Source organism: Sitodiplosis mosellana, unplaced genomic scaffold (genome assembly GCF_009176505.1).
Source record: "Sitodiplosis mosellana isolate CC-2019 unplaced genomic scaffold, AAFC_SMos_1.0 Smas_scaffold_1, whole genome shotgun sequence".
Taxonomy (NCBI): Eukaryota; Metazoa; Arthropoda; class Insecta; order Diptera; family Cecidomyiidae; genus Sitodiplosis; species Sitodiplosis mosellana.
In genome coordinates, this window is record NW_022595244.1 from 10,482,922 (window position 1) to 10,496,989 (window position 14,068).

The 14,068-nt window shown below is 36.3% G+C and overlaps 2 protein-coding genes across 2 annotated transcripts; both read right to left on the bottom strand.

Moving 5' to 3' along the window:
• Positions 1-368: 368 nt before the first annotated feature.
• Positions 369-5,617, bottom strand: LOC129568340 (uncharacterized). The gene is made up of 4 exons (XM_055446042.1): positions 3,722-5,617; positions 3,401-3,531; positions 1,969-2,065; positions 369-1,415 (listed from the first exon to the last, which is right to left on the bottom strand). Exons 1-4 carry the CDS (start codon positions 3,902-3,904, stop codon positions 1,254-1,256), a joined length of 573 nt encoding a protein of 190 aa, XP_055302017.1. The 5' UTR covers positions 3,905-5,617; the 3' UTR covers positions 369-1,253.
• A 634-nt stretch (positions 5,618-6,251) lies between these two features.
• On the bottom strand, positions 6,252-11,857 carry LOC129567427 (sodium-dependent nutrient amino acid transporter 1-like). The gene is made up of 11 exons (XM_055444296.1): positions 11,708-11,857; positions 9,973-10,392; positions 9,643-9,898; positions 9,213-9,483; positions 9,090-9,104; positions 8,767-8,983; positions 8,592-8,653; positions 7,656-7,832; positions 7,392-7,491; positions 7,114-7,290; positions 6,252-7,029 (listed from the first exon to the last, which is right to left on the bottom strand). The coding sequence occupies exons 2-11, from the start codon at positions 10,376-10,378 to the stop codon at positions 6,779-6,781; spliced, it is 1,932 nt and encodes a 643-aa protein (XP_055300271.1). The 5' UTR covers positions 10,379-10,392; positions 11,708-11,857; the 3' UTR covers positions 6,252-6,778.
• Between the last annotated feature and the right edge of the window lie 2,211 nt (positions 11,858-14,068).

Consider the following 14,068-nt stretch of genomic DNA (forward strand, 5'->3'; position numbering starts at 1 on the left):
GAATGTTCATCAACTTTATAACAATTGGTTTAAAAGTAAATATTTGAAATTCATGCAGAGAACACAAGGAATTTTATTTATATTCTCTTTCATCATTTATATGCTGTCTTTCGGCAGGGAATGCCGAGCTTACCTTTGAACATGTTCAACATGAGGTAAATGGGGCAAATAAGAGCGAAATTTAAAAGTAATATAACGAAAGAAAAATGGTGTTTTACTTCGACAGTTTATTGAGCTTGTCTATAACATTATAACATGACACGTATTCTCTATTCAATATAATACGCTTTGCAATATTGAGCATGGAATTTTGGAATTGTAATGGCAATGGGATTGATGCAGTTGAGCGATTTGTTCGAATTGTTCAGTTGTTTTTTTGTTGTTGTCCTATTTTGTCATGGTTCACATCAGTGGTTTTCAATGGTTTTCCATTTCGTTTAATGGCAACTGCAACAACATGTGTGTTTTTCTTCTGCTGTTCCTGAGTAGTAGTTCAACTATATATTTGGCATGCTACAACACAACACTTGCAAATGATATAGAGATTAAATATAATGTGTTTCCATGTCGATTCCATCAATAATAATATCTTAAAAAACATCTATATGTAAATATGGATCCATTAAATAATTTTTGTTGTTGTTTTTTTCTGTTTGGTTTTCATACAAATCAAATATACAATTATTATTTTTTTCATTTAATGCACAATAAATGTAAGAGTTTACACTGTTTCGGTTTTGAATGGACGTATTTGATTGAACATTTATAAAATATGTTTTTTTGTTTGTTTTTTCTTTTGACATTCTTACTTAAAAAATACGCATATTCCGCTCTTCAAAATCTGGACGTAATTAAATCAATGGCAGTAAGCATTAAATTTGTTTCAATATCATTTTTCGTTTGTACGATCTTTTGATTACGTAACATGCAACATCAAAATTGTAGCTATTTGGCGATTTCTTCTATTTAGTTTTTTTTCTATCACGAAAGCAAATTCGCTTGGGGCTTTACTTTGCTAGTCGCAAAAAGACTTTATAATATATAGAGAGTGAGATTGGTTTTTCTTTTCGCAATATAATCGATGAAAGGATTCCGGATTACGGATTTTTTGGGGGAAAGAGAGGAAAGGAAGAGAAAGTGGGACAGCAAGGTAGAAATCGTATTGTCTCCTTTGAATTCACAAAGCTCCTTTTCTCGGGTTTTACGTTTCGACATTATAGATTTTTGCTTCTATTCTGTCAATTACATTGTTTTTACGATGATTTCGTATCTTTCAACGATGGCCATCGACGTCTTATAACAACGAAATGAGTCTGTTGGTATTTATTGGTCTTTTTATACCCTCGTTCAAGTGTACCAGTCAAGCAATATCCCATCCGGTAGTCGTCGATACTAATGTTCGACGTTAAATTTAGCTGTTCGTTCGTTCGTTCGTTCGTTGTCGTCGTCGTCATCGTCAACACAGGGATTATCCAGAGCAAAAGCCGATGAAATCATAAAAGAAAATAAAAATGGGAAAAATATATAAAAATGGAAATTATTTGATTTTATGTCGGTTAACGAGAGAGCAATAGCGAACATTTTGATTAAAAATTATTAAAAGAACGTTTTTTCCTCTCGTCAATTTATGTTGCTGGCTTTGCCCAGCTCAAACGTGCACAAAGTTTGAGCTTGTGAGCTATTATCGAACGGAGTTTATCTTTGTGATTTCAAGCAAAGAAAAGAGAACGGAATAACTGTACAAAAGAACAAGCCAAATCAAAAGAAAATCACTTTTCCAAGGAACTTAGGGCCGGAACACTGCACACTGAATAGACTTCTTCAGGTATTCGACAAATTGATGGCATTTTTCCAATTTATTATATTTGATGTGAGGAAACCCATTTCTTTCACTTTTTCCGCCGTATTTTCTTTTGCCATTGTTGGATGGGTGAGAGTAAGAGAAAAAGGAATATTGCTGGCACTTACTTTGAAATCCGGATCGACGGTTTGTTTTTTGAACGAGCCGATTATCAACAACGAACCCGGTTCGATGCTTATCATTCTTGCATACGTAGATTTTTTGCTGAAAAAAAACACACACATACATAAAAGAATGTTGTAATAAAAAAAAGCATGCATAAACATTTTTCTGATAAATCGATGGAAAACCGACAAGGAGGAAAAAGCGACAAAAAACGAAAATTGGGTTGAGCTGGGATTGAGAAAAAAGAGGAAGAAGACGACAATAATCGAAAATAAATGGAAATCCATTAAAATGAAATGATTTCGTTATGATGAAAAATTGTATTCCCATCATCCTCATCATCGTCATCGGGATTTATTGAAAACATAACGCAAACGAAAGACTCTTGGTCGAATGTAAAATCGGTTTGGCGCCCGACAGAGCGAACGCAAATAGAAAACACACACACACACACACACTCCATTTCGATATTTAATTAAATCGCCGCGGTAATTGAAATGGTGATTGCTTATTTCCGTCAACATCCCGCCACAATATATGCAAAACTTGAATGTATATATGCATGTGGTTTTTTGTAAGGGATGAAAAAAAATATTGACACTCGAATAAAATCGATCCGAATGCGAGGCACCGTGATGCCGGAACTCTTGCTGTAGTTGTTGTGTGGTGTTACTAGTGAATCAACATTCATTTGTATTCGCAACGTTCGAACTTCGAACTGAATGATTCATGCGATCGATAGATTCATCGTATTTCGCGCGTACACAGAGAGAGAGACACACAGCCTGTGTGTCAGAGACATAGAGCGGAAAAAACTTTGTCGAATGCAACAGGCCTCCTTTTATTTCCGATTTAATTATCCAAGAGCTCTCTCTACTTGTGGCGAAAAAAAATTGTGAGATTTTCTATTCAGCTACTCGAGCTCGTCAATAGCACTGTCACCTCAATAGACATTTGGAACGTGACACGAACGGGAAAAAAATCAAGGGAGAATACTAGAGGAAAAAAGTCAGCATCTAATGAAAACAAACGATTTTCTCGTACCACCAACTGATTAAACATTCATATGGATTTTGCGTTTTTTTGCGCTTCATGCAAACGTAATCCGATCGGCTTGAAAATCAGAGACTTTGAGCTGCTTTTTTTTTCTCGTATTAATTTTTTATCTGGGAAAATGTTCAATTATGCATCGAATCGGAAATAATACATATTTTACGATACAAACGCATTTTCGAAACCGCAAACATAATATAGCTCTATTGTATGGTGCCGTTGCCACTGTCACTACCACACGATGAACATGGGTTTTCGTTTCGCAGAGAAGTGGATAAAAAAAAATATTTGAATTTTTCCGACTAAATCGTTTGTATGGGCAAGGGATATGGGGCAATAATTTATTGGGTATTTAGTTTTATTGATATTTGAATTACTTACGGTCGGGTTCCAGTTATCTCTTCGACAATGCATAAATTCCTAGATAGTCTCCGCCACCAAGGACATAGCTTGATCAGAATATAGCTGGAGGTGGCCGCATGTGCCCATCCTTCTTCGGGAAATAATAGAACCTGCAAGCAATTTTATGGAATGGGATTAAGGTGTGACTCTCACTCTCTCCCTTTCCCAATCGTTTCGTTTGAATTGGATATATGTGTAATTATATGGATTTCCAGAGTGACCCACTCACTCTCGACCACATCGACATTAAATGTAAATATCCAGATAAAACCCCAAAATGCATTTTATGTGTTTGCTCACCTTATTCGGATAGCCATTGAAACGAAGAAGTTTTTTGCAGCACTTTCCTCGACTCTCAAAGTAAATTTCTTGTGGGGTTCGTGGTTGTGAACGAAATGTCGTTCTGAATGCACAACAGCCCATTTTCATCGTCGGCGACGGTGGCACCGATAGTGGCGCGTTGATTTTCTTCGGAGTGAACATTTTGTGTGTGTAATTTTCTTCAATTTTTCCAGCAAATTGAACGGAAATAGTTTGTATTCAATTCAATTCGAAAATAACTCCAACTCTTCCCGTAATGTCTTTGTTTATTGTACAAACTTTTCGTTATTCAATTAAAACATTTTTGAATGAAATAAAAAAAAACGACGAGAACAACTTTTCAACGAAATTGTAATCTTTTCATCAAATCAATTGGGGAGTTCTGTAACTTTCACGCCGATAGAAAAACGATTCACGTAGCAAATTCACTGGATGAAAACAATGAACCATCCCCTTCGCATAAAACTATTCGCTCACTTTTCGCAGTGGCTGCAAATGAAAAGTTTAACCAAACTGAACTGAATCATCTTGCTCAATTACACACTTTGAAGTAATTCGGTACAGAGAAATGGAGAGATGAGTAGAGACAGAGAGAGAGAGAGTTGGAGAGCGTCAAGCAGCAAAAGTCGCTGCTGGGCTGCTCAGATATTCGAATCAAGATTACTACGCAAATCCATTGAGTCACTTTATTGTGCAATACCCAATTCACCATCGACTAAACCGTAGACTGTTTTCGAATCGTTTGACGCCAAGCCACTGTATGCTGCTGCTGTGAAACCATCATCCATACGAGTGTGTTGAAGTTGAACTCGCTCGTTCGCCTGCTCACTCTCTCCCAATTGCTAGCTTCAGCCGCGCGTTGATTACATTAAATTGCACTTGTAACTCGCAGGCACAAGCACACAGCACAACATACAACAACCCTCTTGTTCGTAGCACGCTCGTTTTCACCCCCTCAGCGAAAAAAGCAAAACCGTTTTATTCAATGCTTTTCGAAGCTATTACATGTATTGTATGGCAGCCGATGATGCCGTTGGTGCCGTCGTCGTTGTGTCGCCCGTTATCATGAAAACGTGCATATATGAGCATTTCTCGTTCACTTTTTCGTTTGCATGTAATTTGGTGTGTGTTTTTTTTCTCGACTTTTTTTGTCGCTTTGTTTCGAGTGTGTTTCACGACGTTATTGTTTACAACCACGCGCGTCTCCACTGTTCATATCGAAATGCTGAACTCTATAATAAAGTTGCTTTTGTTTCCATCGCTTCTATGGCACATTTTAATTGCGTTAAATAATTTTCCATCCATAAACTTGATTAGCACAATTGTATTGTTGTTCAAATGCTTTCACACTTATCGGATTTTTCCGCAATGTTTTTGTCTGTCTCTTACTCTCGCTCGTTTTCTTTTTTGTTCGTTTGCTCCTCTCATTAATCGAATTTCTCTAGATGCTTCTGCCACATAATTTAGTTTCTATTTTTTCTCTCTCAACATTTCAGTGCCTTGCGGTTTAAAAACTTTTTCTTTAAATTTTCTTGAGTGCTTGCTTCCAAACAATATAATGAAATTTCGTTTTCACAGTTTCTATCGCGTGAGAAAAATGAAAATTCGCCTTTCGTTCAACTCGTTAGTTTGGAGAAAGAAAAAGAGATAAATGGTGAAACTGTTGAATGTTTATTCTCGATTAAATTAAATACGATTTTTACAATGGACGGATATCGATTTGATTTAGAAGAATAAACAATTGAAATGTTTTTTTTTCTGTTCGCTCTCACTATTTACTTTAAACACTCACACGAAATGGTTAGCCATTCGAACATCTGATAAATATAGAAAGGTGACAGGAGCAAATGAGAAACACGTATAAATCTGTCAACATCGTGACGAAAACTGCTGAACCATTTCCAATGAAAAAGGCTTTTTTGCACGCGCGCGAAATGAACGAGAAGAAGTGGATTCTCGTTTGCGTAAGAAAAATGGGAGTGAATGGATGAACAAGCGTGTCCCAAGTGTCATCACATCCACGAAGGAAAAAATTATATTATCCCTTTCTCCCTTTCGCTGTATTCCCGATAGTAGAGTCCGCATTTCAATGCCAATCCAGTTCATTCGCTATTAGCTTGGAAGGACATGCGCTCCACGCGTATCCAGAGTTCATTCTCGCTGCGTTTTTGTGTATCGCGCGCGTGTTTTGTTGCTGCTGCTGTTGTTGTTGTTGTTGATATTGTTACCACATACACACACACGCGCGCGCCGTGTGTGTATTTGTTATACATTTTCAGATAGCAAGATGCCAGTGAAGTGGAAATATTCAAATTTACTTTATTTTTATTGGCTGTGTTTTCCTCTTCGTTCGGCAAAGAAGCCGTGATTGTACCGGCTCACAGTACATGCACACATATGCTGAGGGTTTTCAATGAAATTCAATGGGATTTTTGTTTGGCTTCAAATGGTGAGGGATGTTGACATGCATAATGCATTACGCAAAAGAAAAAAAAATTCAAAATCGCTATTCAAAATCCTTGGCATTCGAATTTCATTTTATTTTTGTTCTGATCGATTTTACAGAGTTTTCAGGGTTTTCGTTGTTCTTCATTTTTTTATCCAGTCAATGACAGATAGCTGAGGATATATGCTGAGCATAGATACTCAGCAAGCTGAGATTTGTACATTTAGATTTTGTGACTTCCCTTCCATGCAAATTCATGTGATAAGATGAATTTATGACAGAAAATTTCATGGAAAGCATCGAAAAATGTGTACCAGATTCATCTTATCACATGAATTTGCATGGCAGGGAAGTCACAAAATCTAAATGTACCAATCTCAGCTTGCTGAGTATTTATGCTCAGCATATATCCTCAGCTATCTGTCATTGACTGTTTTTATCACATACAAAATTATTCTTAGCTCTATTTTATCATTAATTACTTAGCATTTCTAAATTAGAAATTAGTCTCAATGTATACAAAACTATATACATAGGCAGCCTATAAATTAGTTTTATGAGGAAAGTACTACTAAACGAGTTTGATTGATCTAGCCGAAAATGTGTCGTTTCAAACGGACTAGTAAGTTCCCTCTCGGCAGTTGTCGCTGTTGTTCTTCGTAGGTTGAAACGTAAATTTGGTATTTTTGGAAAATTTGTGGATTTTTTGGTCCCCAATTTTTCGTTGGCCTAAGTGGGCTGTTCAATTTCTCATTGCCGCTGAGATAGCGTTTGAGGTAAGCGTAGCCGGCCCAAAGTGGTAACTGAGCGATACCAATTGCTGACACAGTCCATCCTAAAGCTAAACAACAACAAAAAAACCAAATCAAATAATTTTTTCAAAACCTTGAACATTCAGTCAAAACAAAAATTGTTAAGAATTTACCAGTGGCCCACTCTGGATATGATTGACCTTTATACTGCAACGTTTTATAGGACACAAATGTATAGATAAGAATGGTGATCATCATGATTGGTGTCAAAAACGCCCAACACACACGCCAATACACACCGGGCTTGACATTTATCATGAATTCAATGTCACGGCACAACCGATTCACACCTAAATTAGAAGCCAATTCAAAATTGTAGTTAATATTAAAATGTGGTGTGTGTGTGTATGTGTGTGTGTATATAAAGAAGCAATTTTCGTGTGTTGCATACCATAAATCCAGCAGACAGCCACAATTTCTCCAATTACCAGAATGAACACGATGAACGATGCACCGTAGAAATCGACTAAGTTAAGTAAATGTTGTCCACCCTGTGAATAACGATGGAATCAGGTCAAATGATAGCAAAAACTATGAAATTACTCTTTGATTACTTTGTGCATGTCATCAAGGAAAGGTTGCGGATAAATAAACGAGATTCATTCGTTTTTTTTTCACTTTGAATGTGTGTCTTAGTTAATAATTGTGTACGTACCGGTGTGACGTATGCCAATCCAAAAAGAAATCCAACTGATGATAATCCGATGGATGCTTGCCATGCTTTCAGCCATTTAAATTTATCACGCAAAATGGTTATAACGCACGTGCACATTGCGATATTACTGCCAATTCCCAGAACAAATAGCATAAAGAAAAAAAGCACCGAGAACATCTGTACAGAGAAAATGGAGAAGCAATAAAATAGTAAACATTTTGCATTTATCAATAGCAACGAATGGTAAATCTGTAACGTGTTTATCTCGTAGCCAATGTAAACGTATGCGGTGAGACAAAAATAAACCGCATGCAAATAAGCAATAGCACACTAATGACATAGCACAACTTTTAGTAGTTCCACACGCTCTTTGAATGTGAAAAGTAAACATTGGTTTAATTGTAAATTGAACCCAGACGGCGGACTTAAAACAACAACTACTAGTCAAACGGAACTAATGTGCCACTTGATTTATTTATTGGTCGACTCCGAATATGTCCGGTGTGTGATCCATATGTTATTCGTTGATTTCAATTGATTAACACATCAATTTTCCACATTTTTTTTTGGTTCAATTGTTTATATTGGCAGAACGCCGTTATCGATATTACATTACGTCATTGAGTATTCTACTCGAGATTTCACAACGCTTTTTTTGTGTAACGCAAAGCGTCCGCAATGTTGCATCATATAAAAAATACAAACATTTCGATGGAAGTGGAGATACGCAAATACGGCCCAACAACAAACAGAAAATACGTCTATTAAAAGACATTTGATTTGAGCTAATGACTCTTTAATGATTTTATGATTGTTTTGATTGATTGGCCGTGAATAGGATCAACGTCATCCTTTATCAAAGAACGAAATCAATCAATCGACGAGTGCTGTAAATCATTTTAAATGGAAATATATGGTTTGGTATAAATATAGTACCTGTGGTGCAAAATCGAACCGAGAGATTGCTTCTGGGTATGATATGAAAGCTAGTCCTGAACCTAGAGATTTAAAAAGAAGATATCAAATGTTACGATGCTTTGGGATTTTAATATTTAAATTGCAAATTGAAATGACGGAAACCAGCATTCATTTGGATCATTCATTGTTTTACCTCCTGTCACGATATTTTGGATATCCTCCGTTCCCGTCTCATGAGCCAAATGTCCTAGAATGCCGAAAATGGTGAATCCAGCAAACAGTGAAGTGAATGTGTCGAGAGAGGCAACAATGGTTGCATCACGATAGACATTGTGACCGAATTTATTGAATGACGAGAACATGATGAGATTGCCAAAGCCAACTGCTAACGAGAAGAAGCATTGAGTCACCTGGAATTATAAATAGATTTTCATCAAATTTCACTGATTATCTCGGTTGGAAATCAGTAATGAAGGAATAGCGAAATGAAGTGGTGTATTTTGACGGTATACTTACAGCTGCGTACCAAACCTAAAATTATAAACACATTTTTCAATTAATTTTTTGTCGATTTCTTTGTTTGTTTGAAATTAAAAGGAAAGCAACAAAGAAATTGATTTTTTTTTCTAGTATACTTACGCTTGGTTCGAGAATTTTTTCCCATCTCGGTTTAATGAAGAACACAATACCATTCCAGGCGCCTGGCAGTGTGACGGCACGAATCAATAAAATGCCGATGACAACATATGGAAACAGCGCAAGAAAATAGCTAGCTTTGCCCGAACTTTTAATGCCTCTGATTAGGACGAGGGCAATAACAATCCAAGCGAAGAGCAAAAACAACGCCAGATTCAATATTGGATAACCAATTCCATCGTTTATATCGTGTGCTTCTCTCAGCACTTCCTTGCTGTAAAAATGATAAATGTCGTATTGTTTCATTGGATTTGATTTATGGAATGACTCTTCCAAAGCGATGTTTTATGAATACTAATCATCTAAACGTGTGTCATTAATCATAAATGAAAAAGATTAGAATAGAGGAAGAACAAAAAATGTCACTACTCACTTGAAATAGTATTCGGAGCTGGTAATTTTGATGGTGCCGTTATTTAGAGTTTTGGTCACAGTCAAAATAGTTTCGGAAGCATTCGGTCCGATTACATTTCCGGCTGGGTCAACGCAATTGGCCCACGTATCCTTACATACTGTCCACGGAAGCGGTGATTGAAATGAATCCCACAGATAACGACCGATTAACGCCATAATTGAGGCATAGTATGTGCTCAGTAAGAAAATTGCTACGATTTGACCGACTCCAGCTCCTGTTTGAATGGAAATATAGAAGAAAAATTTCCATGAAGCACTGAATATCTTGTTTTGTTATGAAATAATTTACCTCTGAAAAATGGCGATATATCGAAGACGTCAATACTATTTCTGCTTGAAAATTGGCCGATGACCATTTCCAAGAAATAGAGTGGGCGTCCAATGACGAATAGTACAATGATGTATGGCAGTAAGAAGGCACCTCCACCATTTTCAAGTGCGGTGAATGGAAAACGCCACACATTGCCCAGACCGACAGACATTGCAATGCATGACATCAAAAATTCGATACCTTTTCCCCAACCCTCACGTTCTGGTTCTGAGCTTTGTGTTGTCTTGTTCGAACCACCATTTTCCACGTTGATGGTTCTATTTGAAATGTGCTTTTCATTTTGTTGAACCGCTTCATTGGTTGCCTTTGCATTTTCTAATGTGCCCATGTCCTGTGTGTCGCTCACAAATCCTTTGTTATTCATTTTAGAGCACGGTTCTAGAGGAAATCAATTGGAAATTTACGTTAATCGTCCGTATGAATTGGTTTTGGATTGATATGGCAAAATGGATTCGTTTTTAGATAATTTCCCGAATGTTTTGCTTTGAAACACGAGATTCCGCAAATATTTGCTCAAGTGTACGTTTTGCTATCTATCGACCGCGTAATATACGGATTTAGGAAGATTTCATGAAAACTGATAAACTTTTATGTTTGTATCTGGTTTTTTTCTGCTGTGATAAAATACACGAAACAGCTTGTGCCGCCACCGCCGCCGTCGTCGAATCGGTTGGTAAAGCGAATAAATTCCGACGAATTGTTGAGTTTGACGTGTGGTAAATTGAAATGTTTGATGAGCTTTTTTTATTGAGAAATTGATTTTCCACAGATTACAAACATCCATTGGAAACGAGTTATTGGAATAAAGGCGGGAAAAATGTGGTATCAGCCGATTTCTGTTAGATCAAACTGGATATCGGTCATTTTCACTTGGAAACTATTTTTAATTTCACTTTTGTTGGTTGACTGTAACGAATGAAAAAAAAAAGAAGAAAAAGATCCGATACTCATTGAGTGCGGAGCGTCTGCTTTGAATTGTTCGGATTCATGTGATTCATGGCAAAATAAATATCCGTTCGATCTATTTATACAGAAACTATTCTGTGCGGAAAAACAAATGAAATGTTTCGAAGAATGCGTTTCAGTTCAACACACAATTTCACTTAAATTTCTGGGCGATAGAGGCGTGTCTGTATTCCCGCTGACCTCTTTTTCTCTTCTTCACGGAATATGGCGATAAGAAATGGCACAAGACGACAATAATAGGGATATTAAATGACATTAAACATTCAATTATTCGTTTTATTTCTTGTGATAAATTCATTATCCGCTTAATGGTTTTTTAACTTGCAAACACTTTATGACAATGTGCAACGAAACTTGATCAAATAATGGTTTGGAATGTAACGATGGCGACGACGAGGAAGACGACGATGACTGATACGCCATCAAAATGTGTGAAATCGCAAAGTAAATGAATAAAGTCTTTAAAAATGTGAACTCTATCGCTCATCATTCAAAACACTAATCAAAATTTATGATTGCACACAATAAAACTAATTTTACAGAAAACAACATTTAATCGCGTCAATTCTGTCACATCCATTGCCATCGTTCATTAATCAATGTGATGGGAGGCAAATGATTCTCTTTGAATTCGCACTGATTTTTGAAAACTGAAATTCAAAATTTTCTCTCTCTTTTCTCTTATGCTCCAGATTTTTTTCGTTTTTGAGAAGGCTATCTCACTTACATTTTCCACTAAACTCCGTTTACTGCCGCTATTCAATTCCGAATGATACTCGTGTATTGAAACAGAAAATATTCAGTCGAGATGAAGAACAGAAAAGAAGCAAAATCTTAGAAGATCACAGCGAATGATGATGACGGTAACGTACGGAAATCTTGCCGCACAGTGAATGAACAAAAACGGCGCGGCCGTTTGTTTTTATTCGCTTTCGCCAAATACCAATACACTTCAATTTTCTTATACATTCGCGCATTTTATCATTTTTATTCAATTGGTTTTGGCTTGGTTCTGAAAATTTAATTGCTCAACTCTATCGTACGTTCGCATTCAGAGCGATGAGTGGTGCTTTCTTCGTTTACAACAGTGGAAATACCAATAATAAATCACATGCTCAAGTTCAAGTGTGGCTCGCTTCGTGTTTTTTTCCCTCCCGACGAGATTTAATTATTTCATCGATATATATATACACATAGTTGAATGGTTGTCGATGATCTAGTATATACTGAACGCACATTTATTATTATATCAATTTTTATCAAGTTCGCTAGGCCGACGCATCGAAATTGGTTCGTTGTCATGGAACAGTAACAATCGATTGCGATAGGTACGATCACTAGCAGACAAATATTTTTGTTTCAGATCATAAACATCATTATTTGCAAATGCTATGACGAAATTTTATGACCAAAATCTGTGGGATAAGTGAAGAAAAAAAATTTGATTTGAACTCAAAATCATTCATAAATCTACGATGGACTAATTGAGTTTTGAAATGATTTTGTTCGGAATTTACGTCAACTACGTTTAGACGTTCTTTCATCGTATTCTATGTAATTTTTTTGAAGCAAAAAACTCAAAATCCCATTACTTTCGTCAACGTGCACGGTACCGAGTTTCCGTTCCGAATGAATAAAGACAAATTTCCGATGCGTATTGAGTGAATCATCACAAATCTTTATCGATGCTCGTGCCGTGGATCCAAATCCCCGAACCAGCCTAAAACTAGAGAAAAAAATGGAGGAGAAAAAAACACTTTGTTCTAAATTGTTGGCGAAAATGGTTTTTATTTCAATTTCTCTTTGAAGTTCCGTAGAATCTATAAATAATTGAGATAATTCTTGACTTTATCCGCATTCGACTAACACACAGACCGGTTAATAGCTAAACAGAACCGTCGATTCACCGAGGTGATGCTTTTTCTAAGATGATTAGTTGTTTGCAGCTCGGCGCAACCAAAATATATATGTAAATATTGTTTTGTGTACACAAATTGGTTTTTTATTTCTTTCGTCCAAATTTTAATTCGGTTAAACCTGATCGATCCAATTTTTTGTTCTATAAGTGATCATATTCGAATGAAAATCTGCTTTGCATCCAGTTTTGTTTAGAAAATGCAAATTAAATGCTTGCAAAGTGTTTGTGTAAGAAAGTTTGTGTGTGTGTGTGTGTGTCTGTGAGTGTGAGTGAGTGCGTGTGTGTTTGATGTGTTCGTGCACTTGAAAAGATGTCATGTAAAATGATTAAAGGCACAAGTGATAGAAAAGTATGGATTACTCTTGAAAGAATATGGTTTCCTTGGTTTGATTTTGTTTTTTTGTTTGTTTTGTTTCGTGTATGAACGATTCTCTACATCATCACTTTTGGTTTTTTATTTTGTGTGTGTATGTGTGCAATAAGCAAACTCAACGAAAAACTCATTAAAATTCACTTCAATTGGACGTGTCTCGCCATCTGTCAGGTGCTCTGACTCCCTACTAAAAAAAATCGCTCTCTTTTCACAATTTTCGTTCGATTTTTCTCTCTTCTTCTCTGATTTTCCAATCGTCTTCAAGTGCTGACACATTAGCTTAGAACTGATTTGATGTTTGAACACGAAACACCACATGGAATTACAGACGCTTTCTTTTCGAGCATTTAACGAAATTCTACACCGGCTCAGCTGAACGATTAGTTTGTAAACCAATCGTCACTCCAAATTGCTGCGAAAATCCATCGTCGATACAATGTTTGTTCAAATTTCAAATCAGTTCTACTCTTGAGAGTGATCAAGTCAAGTGTTTGTCTCATCTTTCGATCTGTTTAGTTTGCTCAAGCCACTTCAATAAAAACTATAGTCACAGAGAAAACGTGTGCTCATAAGTGCATAATAATATGATATGTTTCAAACAAAATGCTATAGGAATAGAATATAGATTGCACCAGCAAACAGCAAAGCGACCATAAATACTTTACAATTTTTGTTTCTCTTTTCAACTAAAACCAAATGACACCTGAGAAACATGTAAAATTCTGGATTTGTACAAACTTTTTTTTTCATGTGACAAATTGCATTATTTTGGCTTAACATTGGGCGTACAAGATGAT

What these genes read in the sequence shown, in the direction of transcription:
- LOC129568340 (XM_055446042.1), bottom strand. Translation starts at nt 3,904, where the DNA reads ATGTTCACTCCGAAGAAAATCAACGCGCCACTATCGGTGCCACCGTCG. An exon ending in TCAATGGCTATCCGAATAAG is followed by an intron (nt 3,532 to 3,721) that starts GTGAGCAAACAC and finishes AATTGCTTGCAG; the next exon opens with GTTCTATTATTTCCCGAAGA. An exon ending in GAGATAACTGGAACCCGACC is followed by an intron (nt 2,066 to 3,400) that starts GTAAGTAATTCA and finishes GTTTTTTTTCAG; the next exon opens with CAAAAAATCTACGTATGCAA.
- LOC129567427 (XM_055444296.1), bottom strand. Translation starts at nt 10,378, where the DNA reads ATGAATAACAAAGGATTTGTGAGCGACACACAGGACATGGGCACATTA. An exon ending in TATATCGCCATTTTTCAGAG is followed by an intron (nt 9,899 to 9,972) that starts GTAAATTATTTC and finishes CCATTCAAACAG; the next exon opens with GAGCTGGAGTCGGTCAAATC. An exon ending in GGCTGTCTGCTGGATTTATG is followed by an intron (nt 7,291 to 7,391) that starts GTATGCAACACA and finishes CTTCTAATTTAG; the next exon opens with GTGTGAATCGGTTGTGCCGT.